At 39.7% G+C, this 19115-nt stretch overlaps 1 protein-coding gene across 3 annotated transcripts in view; it reads left to right on the top strand.

Moving 5' to 3' along the window:
- Positions 1 to 19072, top strand: part of slc1a2b (solute carrier family 1 member 2b) — a 33707-nt gene extending 14635 nt beyond the window's left edge. The window contains exons 1-11 of one of the 3 annotated variants that reach the window (XM_059334802.1): positions 531 to 690; positions 3480 to 3619; positions 5351 to 5503; positions 5914 to 6164; positions 6518 to 6665; positions 7459 to 7585; positions 7785 to 8018; positions 8110 to 8304; positions 9428 to 9562; positions 12688 to 12876; positions 14833 to 19072. In XM_059334802.1, coding sequence (XP_059190785.1) covers positions 653 to 690; positions 3480 to 3619; positions 5351 to 5503; positions 5914 to 6164; positions 6518 to 6665; positions 7459 to 7585; positions 7785 to 8018; positions 8110 to 8304; positions 9428 to 9562; positions 12688 to 12876; positions 14833 to 14836 — 1614 coding nt within the window. In that variant the 5' untranslated portion in view covers positions 531 to 652 and the 3' untranslated portion in view covers positions 14837 to 19072. Of the gene's footprint in view, positions 1 to 530; positions 691 to 3479; positions 3620 to 5350; positions 5504 to 5913; positions 6165 to 6517; positions 6666 to 7458; positions 7586 to 7784; positions 8019 to 8109; positions 8305 to 9427; positions 9563 to 12687; positions 12959 to 14832 lie in introns of those variants that run through there. The other 2 variants (XM_059334800.1, XM_059334801.1) reach the window with 2 other exon arrangements.
- The last annotated feature ends 43 nt before the right edge of the window (positions 19073 to 19115 follow it).

The raw sequence follows: 19115 nt of genomic DNA, 5'->3' as shown, positions 1-19115 counted from the left end.
ATCTTCCATCAGTCATTCCTTTGTCGTTTATTCCTCTCTCAGCAAAATAGCTACTTACAAAGCACTACTGTCCACATTGTGCCATTAGCGGGCATCATCAGGCTCATCTCCAGCAGCCTGGCCTTTCCCTCACTGTCCCATGGAGCTGGATGAGTCTGGGAGGCTGCTCTCTAGGGGGGATTATAGTGTCCAGGGAATGGAGGGTCCCTGAGGGATTTGACTCCTAAGCTCAGATATTGACTCCTCCCCCCACTTCTTGTTTTTATTTATCTTTTTATTTCTAGGTTTGTTGGATGTGTGTGTGTGTGTGGGGGGGGGGGGGGGGGGGGATCTGTATGTGTTACTGGTTGTGGGTGGTGATGGTCAGGGGGTGGGGGCTAAGCGGGGTTTGCAGACTTCAGGATGGGGCAATTCAGGTTGCTGTGGCTGTGACTGGGTCTGTCGTCTGGACTGTGTTGACTTGCTCCTCTCTGGATGCTTTGGTGGACAGCTGAGAGCTGCTAGCTGTCAGCAGAGCTCTGGTGTTTCTACCTGGGACCTTACCTGCTGACACCTGGCAACACTTTTTGGATGGAGCAGTCGTGATCCTAATAACGATTTCTTGTGCTGATTCACTCTTAAATACCAAAGGCTGGAGATTTGATCCTGGTCAATGTATATAGCACTTACCTCAACTCCAACAGAAATGAAGTAAGTACTCTCATCCCATTCAGGCGTAATCTACTTTAACTTTTTATATTTGCTGTCTTCTTGTTGATTTTATTTTTGCGTTAAAGTTAAAAGTGAACATGGCATGTTGTTATAATTTCAGTCAGTAAATCATTATATAAAGTATAATACATCAGCAGAAATATAAAAGGGAACTTCTTTTTAATTTAACTGAAAGACAATAGCATTTTGGAACATTTTTAATCTTTCAGTTAAGATTGAACATCATCTGGGTCGACACCAGGTGTTTTATTAAGACCGTCATTAATTCTTCATGGCTTTACAGTCCTGTAATGCAATTATTCTGACTTAGCCCTCGGCCAAGATTAACCGGTTTATAAGATGATCCCATTAGAGACTGAGGAGAAGAAACTGTGTGAATGTGTGTGGCTGTGCATTCTTGTGTGTGGATGTGAATGTTATGACTTCTGAATTATGAGGTTCTATGGGATTTTTTTCCTTCACAAATCTTTTTTGTAGTCACTTACTTTACAAGTAGCTATAGACACATTGTGCTTCATTTTCTCATATTCACAGTTTCTAAAAGAAGAAGCCCAGATCCATTTAATGGATCCCCCATTGGATGCTGACAGCTTATCAGCTTAATATCTCACATGTATTCTTTATGGCATAAGAATCAAATCTAAAACTGTGAACAGCAAGGACAAATTTCCACCCAGTGAAATAATTCTGTAATGTTAAAAACACCTACTTATTTGAAGTGACAGTTCTCTGCTGTAGTTGATTACTCTTTGCTGTACACTTTCATTTTCATCTATCATTAGGTCGCACAAGCCCACTCCCTCATCTGTCTCTGACTTGGTGAGAGAAGCGCTAATGAGAGGATCATGACAGAATAATATCCGACCTTGGTGACGTCCAACGACTGCTTCCTTTCTCTCATAGTGCTAAAAATAATGAAAGGGAGAGAAAAACGGGGGAAAATTCAATTAACAGCATTCATCACTCTTAGGGAATGGGATTACTTGGTAATGCCCATTTTTCAGGGTTTTATTCCTGGGGTTTTACTAATTCATTCAGCTATTATCTGAAGTATGAAATAATGATGGCGACTGTTTGCCTGCTGTTTGCATGAATTTTCTGTATTTCACACTTCACTATGAAATTAATAAGAGGAGACAGCACTGGTCCATCTGCGTGCCTGGAAGCTGACCAGGTGGTCTTCCTATGGCCAAGCTTACAAAGCATCAATACACAAAGCTGGGGGAGGTGTGTGTAAAATGTGCGTCTCCGTGTGTGTGTGTCCATGTGGAATTATTAGGGACTACTTACACAACAACAATAACACCATGAAGAGCCTTTAGTTGCGAGGAGGCCTATTGATTGGAGCTCCCTGCCTTGCCTTTGATCAAGTTTCAGCTTTGAAAAAGAACAACTTGACAGCCACGATGATTTATATCTATAAAGTGTTCTGACTTCAAAGTGGGAGGGTATGAGCACAAAAAAACATTCACTTCACCAGTGAGGCTTCCGTTTGTAAGCTTGAGGCCATGAACCCCAGGGGTGAGGTGAAAGGTCACACACACATTATTTCTTCTTTGCTTTTCCTTGCAATCCATCACAACAGACATTTCCATAGGCGTACCGGAGATGAATAGGAACACAGAGACATTTCTATTTCCCCATAGACTCAAAAGATGTCAAACTGAGGAGGACTATCTGACTGTTTGAGGAGATGATGCATACAAAGCCCTGACAGAGTTATTGAACATCTGCCTAACAGGCATGTGACAGACACAGCTGGCTCTCTTCTCGCTAACAAACACATTCGCACCTCGCTGGGACCGCAGGAAGCTGCTCTCTGCTGCCTGTAATGGGAAATCACTTTCTATTCAACTAATTAGGCTGCGTGACCGAGCCCACTCTTCCTACCATTGTATTTGAGGTTTTGTAAGCCTCTAAATTTACTGTCACACAATCATAACTGAGAGAGAGAATGTATAAGTAGGCATACAAGTCTGAACAGGCATTATGTCTTCCTCCCTTTCTGTAATTAATCACATTTTTATACTGTCAAGTGGGCATCTGTTTCACTTATTCATTGCTGCCTTAAATGGATGTCTAAATACACTCACTAGGGGCTTTTTGTCTCAGGTTGTTCAAATAATACAGTACTTCTATAAAAAAAATGATGCACATGATGCAGCATTTTAAATTGTCTCCATTATATTGTTAGGTTTGTTTTCAGCATCCAACTGCTCCACTGTTTGTTCTGTGCATGTTGATATAGTGCATATAACAGTGTTTTTTTTTAGAATGTTAGATTAATGTGATTTCTTTATACATGATAAATTACGTAATATAGACAGGCCTGTAAAAACTTACAAACCCCCAGCCATTTATTATTTTATCAAAATGCAGCACTTCTTTACATAAGACTCTTTTAATAAACTGACTTGAGATGCTATGTGTCTGAAGTATCGCCCCCAAAGGAGTGCTATTTGTCAAGCAGCAGCTTGTCGTCAGCTTCCATCTGTTGGATGCTATAGTAACCATGCAAAGTGTTGGAGTGACAGCTTGGCAACACACTTGAATGAATAATATTTTTCATCATGCACTTCCATGCATTTTCATGCACATCCAAAATATCTGATTTATGTATTATAGTGCTGTATTTCTTTGAAGATTCCCTATAATGTCTTGCTCTATACTGATTAATAATGCTGTGTAGCCACTGATGTGTTTTTTTGATGGATCCAGCTTGATGTTTTTTGTAAATAGCTATAACTTGTTCTCTCTCTCTGTCACAGTGCCAACAGTATGCCTAAACAAGTTGAGGTGAGGATGCACGAGAGTCACCTGGAGCCCATTGAGGCCAGGCCTCAGTCCAAATGTGCCAAAATCTGCTCCAAGCTGTTTAAGAACCTTCTGCTCTCACTCACCGTCCTCGGTAAGTCACATCATCGCTCATGTCTCTATTTTTGTTTCCTTCTTTCTTCCTTAGGGCCCTATTAAAACAGATAGACACCGACCACCACTGAGCTCAATGTTCTGTCAACTCAGTGCTCGATTATGCAGCTTGCTGGTAATCTGAGGAGGAGATGCCATCTGTCCTTTCTCAGTGTACCAGACAGTAAGATGACTGGGTGTCCTGACCTTCCCCAGCTCCATGCCACCTGTTGCTATCAAACGCTCTATGCAGCTCTGGACAGCCAAACAGCCTGTGGTGGTGCATGAGAAATATTGTGGTTATAGCGGTGGCTCACTGCACCATGGGGAGAGCTTTAATGAAAAGAGCACAAAAGTAGTCGTGCAATATCTGGTGATAGGTCTTAAACCAGATTTGTGTTTAAACAGTGCATATCATTTATACTTTGTTGAATCTGACAGCTTTGTGGCCCCTCCCAGTCTCATGCTATCAGCACAGGCTATGGACCTGTTAAAACTGTATACATGCATACATGTGTGTAGACATTACTTAGCTATGTGTGTGTGCCTGTCTAGCTGTGCCCTGCTCACATGGATGTGTGTTTGTGTGAGCATGTGTAATGTGTACATCTCACCCCACTTGGCAGGACTCTCACAAAGCAAGTGAGCCAGCACCATCATTGATCATCTGTCACTTGGCAGATAAGAGCCTGAATGGGAACTTGCAAATGGGCCAAAGAGAAGGCACAGGAAATCAAGTGCCATCCAAAACCATTGGGTGTGCAGAATCCACAGGATGTTGCTAGACTGGAGGATAGATTGAAGCACAGAGGACAGCATACAATTAAAAAAAAAAAAAGCTGGAGGGCTTTTGATTGCAGTGTGTGTTATTAAACAACGTCTCGGCCTGTGTGATCTTTGGCAGTGGTGTGGTAGCAGAGGAAGTGCAGCCCAAGGGGGTGCATGCTGGAGTTGTGTGTGGCCTGAGATGGACAGACACAGGGACCAAATACTGGACCTGGTAGGCCGGGCTGCAGGGGGTGAGAGCACACAGAGGTCATCTCTACTTTTGGGGACAGAAACACTGTGTGGCAGAAAAGGAACAGTTAGTTAGAAAAGACATATGCCATGGGTCAACGGTTAGGAAGGAATTGGGCTTCTTAAATGACACAAATGAGAATGAATGGATGCCAGATATATAGGTAAGATAGCAAAGAACTCCCGTGATGGCAGTTAATCCCAGCGAGAAATCCCGTCAACTACCTCTTTTGTCCTTTTTATTGAAAACTTGTATTCGTCTCTTTTACTTTCCCTGCCACAACGTGTAAATCCTCGAAATCATTTTGGGTTTGCAGAGATTACAGATGCTTCACCAGGGAATCTGACATGTTGCCTCCTCCCTACTGCTTCAAAGAGATCTGATCTTAATCCTCCATGAGCTTTACTCTCTCTCAGCAGGTTTTCGTTTTATCTCCTCAACCCACTGTCCTCTTTAAGCATGCAACAGACAGCCTGTCGAACAGCTCTAAACAACTGAATTAATGGAAAAATCATTGCTCTTTTGTTATTTCATAGATTGCATCTCAAATCTTCCAATTAGCACATAATACACCCAAAATTGGCTTCTTTTTTTTTCAAATGTAATATCTGATTTCCTTCTTTCTGGATTCTCAATATCTGAATTAATTCCCTTCTAGTTTGTTGTTATACACTCCTGCAGTTTCACTCACCCACACTCCTCCTTACCCTTCAGGTGTGATCTTGGGAGCTGTATCAGGGTGTTTGCTTCGTGTCGCCTCCCCGATTCACCCAGACATTGTCATGGTGATTGCTTTTCCCGGAGACATCCTGATGAGGATGCTGAAGATGTTGATCCTGCCACTCATCATCTCCAGTTTAATCACAGGTGCAGTGTGACTGATCACTCATGGCAAATGCATACACAATACATATTATTACAAGAATACTGAATATTTTATTTATTTTTATGTTTGCTTTTTATCTTTACATACTTGATACTGCATTTGAGCAGTTCATTTGCAGTTGAGTTTGATCAGATAAATACATTCATAATCTACACCCTTTACACCCTTTAGAAACAATGCTCTGTTATTACTGTCATCCTGATTCTGAAATCATAATTGAGAGTATCTAATACATCATGTCATGCATCATGCACATGATCAAACACCATTATACAAGCCCCTAATGGTTTTTGCATCTAGCCTTCATGGCCGGCAGTATTAAGTCAACATTTCCATTCAATAAGTCCAAGTAATTACCAGGTAAACACATTCTTGTTTGTTTTGGCTGCAGGTCTGGCCGGTTTGGATGCCAAATCCAGCGGTCGCCTGGGCACCAGAGCTATGGTCTACTACATGAGCACCACTATTATTGCTGCTATCCTGGGAGTCATCCTGGTGCTAGTCATCCACCCTGGCAACCCCAAACTGAAGGAGGGCCTGGGCGAGGGCGAGAAAAACGACGATGTGTCCAGCTTGGATGCCTTCTTTGATCTGATCAGGAACCTGTTCCCAGAGAATCTGGTGCAGGCTTGTTTCCAACAGGTAATGATGATAATAAGATGACAAATGTCAGTGTAGCTGCTACATTCTTAGTCCATTAGTGATATATCTGAAAGTCACTGTTAGGCTTGGATGAATGGCAACACTTAATATGGAAATTTGTAGCCCATTATCCTCTTAGATAAACTCACAGGTCTATGTCTGGAAATAGGGTTCATTAAGAGAGAAATCAAAACGCAAATTGAATTGTAAGGATACTATAGAAAAATAGATTTTAAAAAAACATGATAACAGATAGTTAAGTGGCCTTAGTTGTGTAATAGGAAACACCACACTGTATCTGATTCTGGTATTCATCAAACTTATCACTTGTATCTCTTCCTCCTTCAACTCAGATCCAGACCGTCACTAAGAAGGTGGAGGTGGTTATTGAAGAGGATGTCAATGCCACCACTATGGAGGGCCTGGTAGCTAACATTACCAAGGAGCCTCAGTTCATTATCAAAAAGTCCCTGCAGTTTAAAAGTGGCATGAATGTTCTGGGTATGTAACAAACCAAAACACTTCTTAAATTAAACAAGATTAAGAATCTACAGCCATGCTAGCAGCTGTGCAGGTTTAGGCAAAGCAGTGCTTTGAGCTAAATGCCAATATCAGCATGCTAGCATGCTTACAATGACATTGCTAACATGCTGATGTTTAGCAGGTATCATTCTTTGCATGTTCACCATCTTAGTTTAGCATGTTAGCACGCTAACATTTGCTAATTACTGCTTAATGCAAAGTATAGCTGAAGCTAATGGGAATATCATTAGTTTTGCAATTATTTTGTCATAAGCCAATGTGTACGACACATTGATTTTTTTTCATTGTGCTAGATGAAAAGTTAAGCGACCATCAAAGTTCATACAGTTCACACCAAGAGGGCATCAGTGTCTGTATCAAACAAGCTGCTGCAACACAAAACTACACAAAGTTAGCCTTATAGCTATGACGCTATGATGCTATGACGCTAGGGGGAAAGTCAAGGGGTCAGCAAAATCTTTGGGATTAATTCTATGGGAATGAGCCCAGTCTCTACCGAAATTCATGGAATTCAGTGTGGACTGACCAACCAACATTTCGATCCCAATGCCCATGCTGCTAGTATGGCTAATAATCAAAGCAATATTTACAGGATTACATTTGTAGTTTCACAGTAGATTATCTGGAAAAAACAAATCATTTTTGCTGTAAATGTAAAAATTCTCATCTTCGAATAATAATCCTCTCTTTTGGTAGTCATCTCACCTGTCCACACTGGTAGTTTTATACATTTTTGATTTTTTTGTCACAGGTATGATTGGTTTCTTTATTGCATTTGGCATCTGCATGGGCAAGATGGGAGAGAAGGCCAGACTCATGATTGAATTCTTCAACATCCTCAATGAGATTGTGATGAAACTTGTCATCTTGATCATGTGGTTAGTATCACTTAAGAATCTCATTGACTCATTTTGAAACTCAAATGTTTTGAGTTGGAAATAACTGTTAATGCCAAGTTATTTCTCAAGTCATTACAGCATTTAAAAAAGATTATAGCTTTGTGAAACAGAATTTTCTACCCAGACAAAATCTTTGTCTTTTGAATTTAAAGTAACTAAAGCTTTTTCATCTCATCAGGTACTCTCCCTTTGGTATTGCCTGTCTTATCTGTGGTAAGATCATTTCCATCAAGGACCTTGAGGTGGTGGGCAGGCAGCTGGGCATGTACATGGTCACTGTGATTGTTGGCCTCATCATCCACGGAGCAATCTTCCTGCCCAGCATCTACTTTGTTATTGTCAGGAAAAACCCCTTCACTTTCTTCTTGGGCATATTCCAGGCCTGGATCACTGCCCTGGGGACAGCCTCCAGGTCAGCATTAAAATCAATATATGGTTGTTTTCTTGATATTTATACAGTTGACACAAAGCGAAACCTACCTACATTTTTATTTTCCTTCCAGTGCGGGTACACTGCCTGTCACCTTCCGTTGTCTGGAGGAGAACTTGGGTATTGACAAAAGAGTCACCCGTTTCGTGCTCCCAGTCGGTGCCACCATCAACATGGATGGAACTGCTCTGTATGAGGCGGTTGCAGCCATCTTCATTGCCCAAATGAACGGCATCCAGCTTGACCCTGGTCAGATTGTCACTGTCAGGTATAGAGACACTCATGATCCTTGTACTTCAAACATATTTTATTAATTGATGTCATTTGCAAAATTGTTAAAAGCCTATATATGAAATGTCAATAGCAATGTTGTAAGTGACATATTTAAAAAATCCCTGAATGAAAATGATCTTCTTGAATGGACTCAAATTTGAAGTCAAGTCAGACTTTGCTTCAAGAAAAGCTATTCTTAGTCATAACAGTAAGATTGTAACTCCTACCATTTAAAGAGGGTTTAAAAGGAATCCTGAGGATGAAGTTCAGCAAACACAGTTAGATCCTAATAAATGAGAACAAACTCAGCAGCCATGCAGAAGCATTTAACAGTGAACAGAAGAGCATCTGTGGCTCAAATTTCTTTAAAGGAGGAACACTAGAAGGAGGACTAGAATGGACATTGTACTTTTGCCATAGCCACATGGCTGTAACAAAATGGCAATGCTGTTGTCATGATGACAACACACATCGGTGGGGCTATGGAAGATTCAGCTTGATGGTTAGCAAGCTAGCGCCAAAGTCAGCTCTACCATAAAAAGGTATCTCCTCGCAGTGGGGGGTAAGGCAGACAAATTGTTTGCCACAACCCGGTTTATACAAATGAATATGGTACTTAACCAACTGCAACGGGTTGCTGTAGCAATGGCATACATAAAAATGGTTGATTATCCTATTTATTTTGGAGCAAATAAACCCCCAGGAGGAAGCAACAACATGAGCCAGCACCGTGTCTAATGCTAATCAGGAAGACAAACACCAACCAAGTATCTGTAGCTGTTTCCACCAAATGCTCTTCTGTTAATAGAGAAAGTCAAGGATGAACGACCTTCAACTTGACATTTATATGGCATATCAATCCACAAAACCCTCAAATTAAACATCCCTAACATTTGAACCTCTCGTCATGTGCAATGGAGGGCCCACTCTGGTGCTCTTCAGCTGCTGCTCTTTATACAAGCACCATAGAAAATCAATGTCTTCATCGTAGCTGTAAAGTGTGGCAATTTCACATGTGTTGATGTCTGAAGGGTTGGGTGCAGGGTTGGTTGTGCAGGGTTTGCTTGGTGGGCTTTGGAGAATGTGATTGAGTGTTCTTATGCTGTGTCTTTATTCAGTCTGACAGCCACCCTGGCCAGTGTTGGAGCAGCCAGTATTCCCAGTGCTGGCCTGGTGACTATGCTTTTGATCCTGACCGCTGTCGGCCTGCCAACCCAAGACATCAGTCTGCTGGTTGCTGTTGACTGGCTGCTGTGAGTATATATTGATTCTTCCCTTTAGTGGAGCGGCTAAGTGCTCATTTTTGGCAGAATCGTTCAGATTATGATACAAGCGTGAAAATTGGCATGAACACACTTCATGGGTCACTTAACAAGAAAACAAGACATTTGAAATTTTAAGATGGCGGCCATTTTTCAAGATGGCCGACACCTGTTGGTCACTTGACATTAACCCACCCACAGTTACTTGAAATTCCAAGAAGGCGGCCATTTTTCAAGATGGCCGACACCTAAGTGGAGCAGTTAAGTGATATAATGGTTTATTTGGTGATACTGGCATACAAATTGGCATGAACAGTCTCCATGGGTCACTTGACAATAAGCCACCCACAGTTACTTGGGTGGACAAAAAAAACACTCCCAGCCACTTGAAATTTCTATTTTCAAGATGGCCGCCCCCTTGATCCACAAAAGATCAATTTTACTCATAGAAATGTATTGGGTTTTAGATTATTCTAAAGAACAAGTTTTAACACATCAAAATACAGTTGTGTTGATTTGTTGATCACAGACAGATTAGACAAGAGTGAGTATCTGCACTACCAGGGCACACTGGTGATATATGACTGCTGTTAAACTCAGAGTGGGGTTCAATGTCAGCCAATTGTAAAGTTAGTCAAAGAACAGACGACAACTCTCTGAGTAGTTTTAGTTAATCGGGTGGTGTACAGGTCGTACAGGGTAAAAATGGCATTGGATGAAAGATCGGACTAAGTGTAGGGTTAAGGCATGAACTTAGTTGTATCCCACACATCAAAGTGTAGCAATGTAACATGGCCTATGTTAACACGCAACTGTACTTGCAAGTGCTACAGTTAAAACCGCTTTAAGTTCCTGCCCCATTGTATAGACAATTGGAGAAACAGTAAATGCCACATTAAAGTGGTGTACATCATCTGAAAACTGTAAACCTTAAGATTAATTTGAGATGCAGCCTAGCACTGTGAATCTAATAAACCTATTAAGGTTTATCCAGGTTAAGGACATTACATTTTTTCTTTCTGAAGTTGAAGTCTGAGGTCCATGCTCAACTATGTTCCACAAGTTGATACCATTTGTTACATACATTTGTTGCTGAATTAGGCATTTCTCTAATATCAAGAATGTATAAAAATGATCAAAACCCCTCCAGAATATTACATCAATATACCCAGACTTTTGTAACAACATAGAAAAATCCATGCTGTGATTTGTCTTCAAAAACCTTAGTCATTTTGGAGATTTAGTAATTTCAATGATTGGATAGCAAGCACTTCTGTTCTTAGTAGTGCTTAGAAACCATCAGCCCCATGGCAACCAGGGTCTGAATTTGTGATGGCCCAATAACTAGTTTTGTTCCAAATATACAGTTGCAAGAAAAGTTAATTCGGCATTAATTTGTCATAAAATGTGATCTGATTTGCATTTAAGTCCTGATTATGGACACAACGTACTTATCCTCATACCATGCAAACAATTATAATATTCCATGTTTTATTGAATATATATATATGAGACACTCTTAATGCTAGTAGAAAAAGTGAACCCTTTTGCTAATGACTCCATTAAGAGCTGATTGGAGTCAAGAGTTAGCAAACTTCAAGTCCTAATAATAAAATGAGATTTGAGTGAGGTGTAGAGATACTTTGACATATAAAAAACACTCAAACATTTGAGTTTGCTATTCACAAGAAGCATCTGCCCATGTGAACCATGCCTTGCAAAAAAGAGATCTCTCCGAAGACCTGCGATCAAGAATTGTTTATTGCATCAGACTGTACGGTTACAAAGTAACCTCAAGACTTTAGGTATTCACCAGTCCACAGTTGGACAAATGGTCCACAAATAGAGACGATTTAGTACTGTGGCTACTCTTCCTAGAAGTGGGCGCCACCCAAGTTCACTCCAAAGGCACAACGCAGAAAGCTCAGTGAGGTAAAAAAGAATTCCAGTGTAACAAGTAAAGACTTGAAGGAGTCATTGGAACTGATTAACATTTCTAGTCATGAGTCTGCCACACAAGTAAAATTGAAAAGGTGTAGTGTTCTTGGCAGGACACTACGGAGGAACAAACATAACTGCATGCCTGACGTTTGCCAAAGAGCATTTTTCATGAAGAACATGCAGCACTATGTATGGTTTAAAAAGGAGTCTACCACACCTAGGTGTGGCATCCATGGCAGGACACCAAGGAGAAAGTCGCTGATTTCCAAAGAAACATCACTGCATGCCTGAAGTTTGCCAAAGAGCATTGTTCATGAAGAACATGCAGCACTATGTATGGTTTAAAAAGGAGTCTACCACACCTAGGTGTGGCATCCATGGCAGGACATCAAGGAGAAAGTCGCTGATTTCCAAAGAAACATCACTGTATGCCTGAAGTTTGCCAAAGAGCAACCTGACACCCCATGACACTTCTGGGAAAATGTTTCATCAGTCCACAAAACAAAGGCGTCCGTCCACTCCCACAACTGTGTTTCCCCACCCCTTAGTATTTATTTGGCATGTTTAATGGCAGTTAGTTTTTAAAAAAGTAATTTAAAAAAGTATTTAAAAAAGCCCTCATGGAGCTTGTGTACCTCGGTGAACCCGGAGAGCTATGCCGGTGGGAGGGAACTTCTGACAGGTTTTAGCAAACTGGAAAGGTCGTGGGCAAGAAGTCAGACAAAGCACAGTCAAACTCTCTTGAGGAACCCAATACATTTCTTTGAGAAAATTCATAATTTAAAGATCAACATGGCAGGCGGCAGTCATCCTGAAAAAAAAAATTGGCGCCTTGAAATTTCAAGTGGCTGTGGGTGGGTTATTGTCAAGTGACCCACAGATACTGCTCATGCCAGTTTTTATGCGTGTATCACCCAATAAACCATTGTATCACTTAACTGCTCCACTAAGGTGTCGACCATCTTGAAAAATGGCTGCCATCTTAAAATTTCAAATGTCTCGGACAATTTTCTTGTTAAGTGACCCATGGAGAGTGTTCATGCCAATTTTCACGCTTGGATCATAAACTGAACGATTATATTACTTAGCCACTCCACTACTTGGCTTCCCTTAGTTTTTTTTGTTTGATAAAGTATCAAAAATCATCTCTTCATCTTTTTTATCTTCCTCCTCAGGGATCGATTCAGGACCTCAGTGAACGTGGTGGGTGACTCCTACGGTGCAGGCATCGTGTACCACATGTCCAAGGCTGAGCTGGAAGAGCTGGACGCGCACACGGCCAAATCTGACGACATTGAAATGATGACGAAGACCCCGTCTTATTACGATGACATGAAGAACCACCACGAAAACAATTCCAACCAGTGCGTCTTATCCTCTACCGCTACCGCTACCACAACCGCTACTGCCTCTGCTAACAATTCTGTCGTAGTAGATGAGTGCAAGGTACAATTAATGCTTACAGACATAGAGACTTGTATATAACCCTTTCTACTGTTGCATGCTCACCCTGCACATTTGCTTGAGTCTGTTTTTTCTGTTGCATGTCTGTACATAATGTAAATACACCCACTGTTATTTTGGGACAGAAGTGAAGCACGAGAAGAACCGATGCATGTGTACGTATGTATTTCATTCTTCTGGAATAGCAGCTTTTGTGTCGATTGATCGTCCACAAATTTAAAGCGTTCTTGCCAAAAGGTTTCCAAAATTGTAAAAAAAAAAAAAAAAAAGGTCAGCTAAATAAATCTGCTCCTGCTCTATAGCTAGCCTAATCTGATGATTGAAACCTGTTGGGGATTGGCTCAAAGTCAAAAGGCAGAGCCAGATAATCCTCATTATGACCCTGAGGAATTATTTAGCAGCCCTCCCATCTATTAAAAGTTCACACTACATCCATTTTCCAAAAAGTAAAACCCAGGATGCCTTGTTACAATCACGTTTTCCCATTTCTTTAATCATTTTAGTTCTCATTTTTCTTTTGTACCAGTTAATGCATGGTGTGATTCATTCTAAATGAATAAAATGTAGGTGATTTAATTGGTTCAGAGGATTTTTTCCTAAGGTTCATCCTTTCCTTATTTAAATGCAGACAGGGAACGTGTTACAGCCAATTAGCAGTTCATATATTTCCTACATATACGATGCTGTCAGTGAGTCATTCCCAGCTAGAGTTTTTGCATTTTGACACCAGCTATTTTTGCCCATTGTGAGAACTGTGTTGTGAAGCTGTGAAGTAGCTCACGTAATGTAAAACATAATGCTCTTTGAATCCAGTCTTTGAACGTATTCCAGGCTTTTAGAATATTATATGGGAGTTCAGAGTGCTTATTCTCTGACACACACACACACACACACACACACACACACACACACACAGCCTGGTGGAAAAGGTCTACTGATGAGCCTATTCATTTATTAAAGGATGAAGAGGTGTTGCCTGGCAACGCTGGCAACCTGACACACAAGTAATGTGTCCATAGTAAAAAGTTGTATCCTCCTTTCTGAGTGTCTATATACGAATGGACATTTACATATAAACGTGACACAAAGGCTTGCTATTTCCAGTATCCACCATGACTCATTTTTTTCTGTTTTCTGGTCTGTTTTGCCTGTAAATAGTCTGACTCATATTTCTAACCCCACTTTTATTTTCCAAAAATGCCAATCACTCTAGAGAGCTTGCATACATAGCAAAAACCTAACAATGCATTAATTGTGTAGTATTTGTACCTTGTTTTTAATGTAATCTGTCTTTTTTTGCATCCATTCACTGTATTTTTCTGTTCTGTTATTTATTTTTACTGCCTGTTGACTTTTTATTTATTGTACATTGTGGTGTGTTCCCAGGTCAAAAAAAGCAAAAGCAACTCCATCTTTATGACTATACCATAAGCATGACCATCAGTGGTCGTACAGGAGTTCCAGTATTATCTCTTTTGTATGTTGCTAGATAGCTTTGCTACTTTAGAGGTAATGTTTTAACTGCCAAAGTACCATCGCTACAGCAGCCAAAAATACATAAAAAGAATGTCCCAAATGGTATCCTGGCTTTACAGTTATTAAATGTTTAGAGTAATGTGTGTTATCCAAAAATAATACCTCAACATTGGACTCTTAAAACCAGAATATAGCAGCAATAAATGTTGGTCAACCATGCTTTATTATCTCTGTAAGCCTGATCGACCAATCAGATTGCTTGGCTGAAACTTGAATGAATAATACAGTTTTATTTATGATGAAAAATGTTTTACAAATGAACTGTGTTTTTGTCTGTGCCTTGGATGAGCTGTTTAGATCTCCCTGCTAACTGCTTACAGGTAACCTCAGCCACTAACGGCTCTGCTGCGGAGTGCACGCTTGTTGAGGAGGGACCATGGAAACATGAATAATGGCAGCACAGAGATCCCCTGCTCCTGGGCTCCACAAGCTTTCCTATCTGGTGATAAAAAAGAGTGAATGAAAAAAAGTCACATGAACAGAACTACTAATTATTTTTTATGTAGTTTAGTTTCTTTCTTTTCCTTTTTTGTTATTAGTCCCTTTAAACAATTTTTTGTAACTGTCTATCTGACTGATATATAATACTAATTCACTTAACTGTGAAATGATAACAGAGGTATACCTTACCTGTTAGAGCACAATTATGTCCGTATAGCAAATACTTGCACAACATACTTCAAGGCTTGGGGAGGGAAGGAAGAGAAAAAGTTAGATTCTTAGCAATACATTCTACATTTATGAGAGAAAATGAGAGAAGATTTGCAGTGTAACATGAGATGTACTGAGATCACCTTCCAAGTTTCCTACAGGTGATTCATTATTCTAATGCCATAAGAAGAGTGGGAGTTAAAGCATTGATCACAACAGAATGTTTGTACTGAACTTCCTCGCTTCACATCCCCATCAGTACCATCGCAATGTCTGCTTTTCCTCATCAGCTCGCTCTGTCATCTGAGAACATCTCTTTTTATTCTCAAACTGTCAGAGACTTTAAAGTGCATCTGACTGCATTTGCCAACTATTACCCACTATTCATGAGGTCGAGCAAACTGATGAAAGGGTAGGAAGCAGGGACGTAAGTAATGAACAGGAAACCTCACTGAGCCGCATAACCTATAGAAGCACAGTCACAAAGGAATTATAAAGCACAAATCATACCATGGATGCCATTTTTATCCTCCTTTTATTTTCTTCTTATTTATTTTTTTGTCTACTGTAAAGGAAAGGGATTTTTTTTCTTTGTGTCACCTGTTGAGTAAGATATAAAACGTATTTGTGTGTATATGTGTGTGTGGAAGAGAGAGAGAGAGAGCGAGAGAGAGAAAGAGAGAGAGAGGAAGAGCTGGAGTTAAAAACATGACCAAGTCAATTTTAGGGACCAAACAGGCAGAAAATCAATCAACTTACAGAGGCCTTTGAACTGCCTCATCGACGTCACTCACAACACATTTTTCCGTTTTCTTATATCGATGGTTATTTATAACTGGCTGGCACAGCAGCAGATATTACCACTTTCTGTGATAAAGCCTCAAATATAAAAATAAAAATCACTGCCCTAAATATTAAATGTTATACTTTGAGATGCCAATGAAATTAAAAAAACACAAGCACCCAAATGATGATAAATAATTTACATTTCTGAATAATTTGTAGCACAAAACAGATTATATAGAGCACAAACAGAGAGATAGAGCACACACAAAAAAAGCCAATGAGGATCATTTTCAGTCAGCGGCATAATAAAAGTCACACACATTATCATTTAATATCGACACTGATTCCAAGTTTAAATGTTAATGATATTTTAAAAAAACACAATAAGAGAGAGAAGAGGATACTCAGGCTTGTATGTTTACTCCTTTACAGGGAAAAATAATGTGATGCTAAAATGTTTACTTGCTCGCTGTAGAGCTACAAAAATGGCCTCTTAACAGCACAACCGTTGACCCTGAAAACGATTTACCGCAATGGTCTTTGTTGGAAGATTAATTTTATTATATGATAATATGCTGGGGATGGAAGTTTACGAGCACACACATATTTCTGAGAACATTCCAGTGGTTGAATGATCCTCAACTTGCATAGTATCTGAAAGCACAGGCATGGTTATTACTGGCACAAGGTGAACCACCAGAACATTTTTTTTTTATAAAAAGAAACGGAGGAAGAGGTAGTGCAGCACCCTGGCTGTCAGATGGATTCTTGGCTTGCACAAACAGAGACACATCATTGATATAACACTCTTCCGGGAGGCTTGCCAGCTTCTTGTTTAGCCAGACCTAAAAAGGTAAACAACAATATATTATAGCCACCAGAGCTCAAGACTGTTTCTACAAACCCTAGATGCTGCAGTTGTGTGTCCATATTGGTGCAAGACGTTTATAAAAAACCTCAGAACAGAACAATGGACACTTAATATTCATTATGCCAGAATGTTGCCAACTATCAGGTAATAAGTATCCTCTCATAGAACCAAATGGCTTAAAAAGAAACACACAAACAAAGCCGGACTTCTGGCTGTTAATCTTTTTTTTTTCAGCCTGTGTGAGTGAGAGGTGAGATTTCTGTGATGTGGATTTTCTTTATCAGTATTAAGTCCTTCTCTCCTGTTTTGTTTGTTTTCATTTAATGCTTAATGACAACCTTGCCTTGAAGATGTTCACTTCAATAATGCCAACAACAAATGCCAATTTAAGTAACACTAGGAAACTTAACAAACCACTTAGCGCAGCACTCTGTCCTTTAGTTCCTGAAACACACTCTCAGAAGACGTCTTTCACTTTGCTATTCTTTTTATTTCAAAACTCGGCTAACAGAAGCGTGCTCTACTACAACGTGGAGCGCGCTTGGTGTTCTACCGCACACACACATGCACAACATACACACATAAAGCATGCACACACACTCGCACACACCTGTTTTTTTTCCATGCACACATAAAAACACAAACACTCTAAACCTCGAAGGTCACCACACTTATAATTGTAATGTGCTGCAGAGCACAGCACTGACACCCTGACAGGCCCTTTGAGCCTGACCTTTTGACCTTCAGGAAAATAATTTTAAAAAATCTCTCCAGTAAGGAGACATTGCAGACCATAATGTCATCAATGGGGATTGAGTGTTGGACCACTATTATGTTCAAACTCACGGTTTTAGAAGCATGAATAAAATAAAATGATTATTTTTTTGCACCACTATCTTAAAAGCATGATATTTTGAAGTGCCTCCTTGCACTTTGTGTATATATTGTAGGTAACAGATGTTTTTTTTTGTTCCTTTTGTTTTATTTTGGGGGGTGTTGAAATGGTATATAGGAATATAGTTTCATTGCTGTGACATTTTTAATGTAATCCTCTAGAAAAAAAATATATCATCTATGTCCTGAGTAAAATTAGATTAGACAAAATGTATAGAGAGGAAATCGTGTAATAAATTGCTTGTTTTTTTTATTCTCTAATAGCTGTTAACTAGTTGTTTTACTTACTTGTCACACACCACTATATAAATATCTTTTTTTTTTCCTAATGTAAGCGTTTTGAATGTTTGTTCCATGGAGATATAAGCAGTGTGCATTCATTTTCATTGTACATAAATAAATATATAATTGTTCTGTTCAGTGGCGACGCAGAATTTTCCAGAAATTACAGTGATCCTGAAGCAAACGCCGTTTGCATGACGACGAGAAAGAAAGAGAAAAAGAGAGCGAGGGGAAGTTTTTTGGTTTGAAAAAAAAGGGGGGCCAACATGAGATATATTTTGGTGGGAATTACTGTGAAAAAGGTTGCTAAAAGGAAAGACAAATAAAGGAAAGGTCAAATTAACCCTCTATGTAGGATAGAGTGAGGAATCAAACACAGCACAGTAGTTGATTTGAGTGAAAGAACAAACAGAGATGCAGTATAAAGCAACATTCCTCAGGTGACTCATCTGAACCATTTTGTCTTTTTAATGAAGGAAACTGGCTTTAGTCTTTGTTTACCTGGTGCATGTGCATTCAAAGCTGCAATACACGGACATCTAGATCTTTAGATTCTGCTTCTACATCTTCACACATTTGACCTCTGACGTCCCATCAACATCATGGAGGTTCATAGCAATCCCACTCGGTAAACTGCCTTTACTCCAATTGCCTTCACAGAAGCTATATGCACGCACAAACACCTGGAACTAGCTAAACTAAATGCTACTGATGAAATGGAAATTGATTGACGCAGTATTTCAAACAAAGAGCCAGTATATCTTTAAGCTTGTCCTTTTCTACTGCAATGTGTCTTTTTGAAGAAACTCCTAAACAGAGCTGATAACCTGTCTCACTCCTGCTTTCCTGATCTTACTTTTCTAGGCCTTCCCTCTTTGTAAAGCTGTTGTAATTTTGATGTAAAGGCAGAGCGTATGTATGGGGGAGATACACTATTGAGAAAAAAAGAAAAAAATACATGAATTCTTTCCTCGGTCTATGGTATACATAAAAAATCTGTTTCTACATATCAATAAGTGTTGTACCTTTGGTGTACATATACAAATATAACTAATAAATGTTGATTCATAACTAAATATTGGCTTCTTGACCTTTTTTACACCCTGTCACAGAAATGTT

The sequence above is a fragment of the Centropristis striata genome, chromosome 6, assembly GCF_030273125.1.
Source record: "Centropristis striata isolate RG_2023a ecotype Rhode Island chromosome 6, C.striata_1.0, whole genome shotgun sequence".
Lineage (NCBI taxonomy): Eukaryota > Metazoa > Chordata > Actinopteri > Perciformes > Serranidae > Centropristis > Centropristis striata.
Note: the sequence above shows the minus strand (reverse complement) of the source record. Positions and strands in the feature narration are given on the sequence as shown.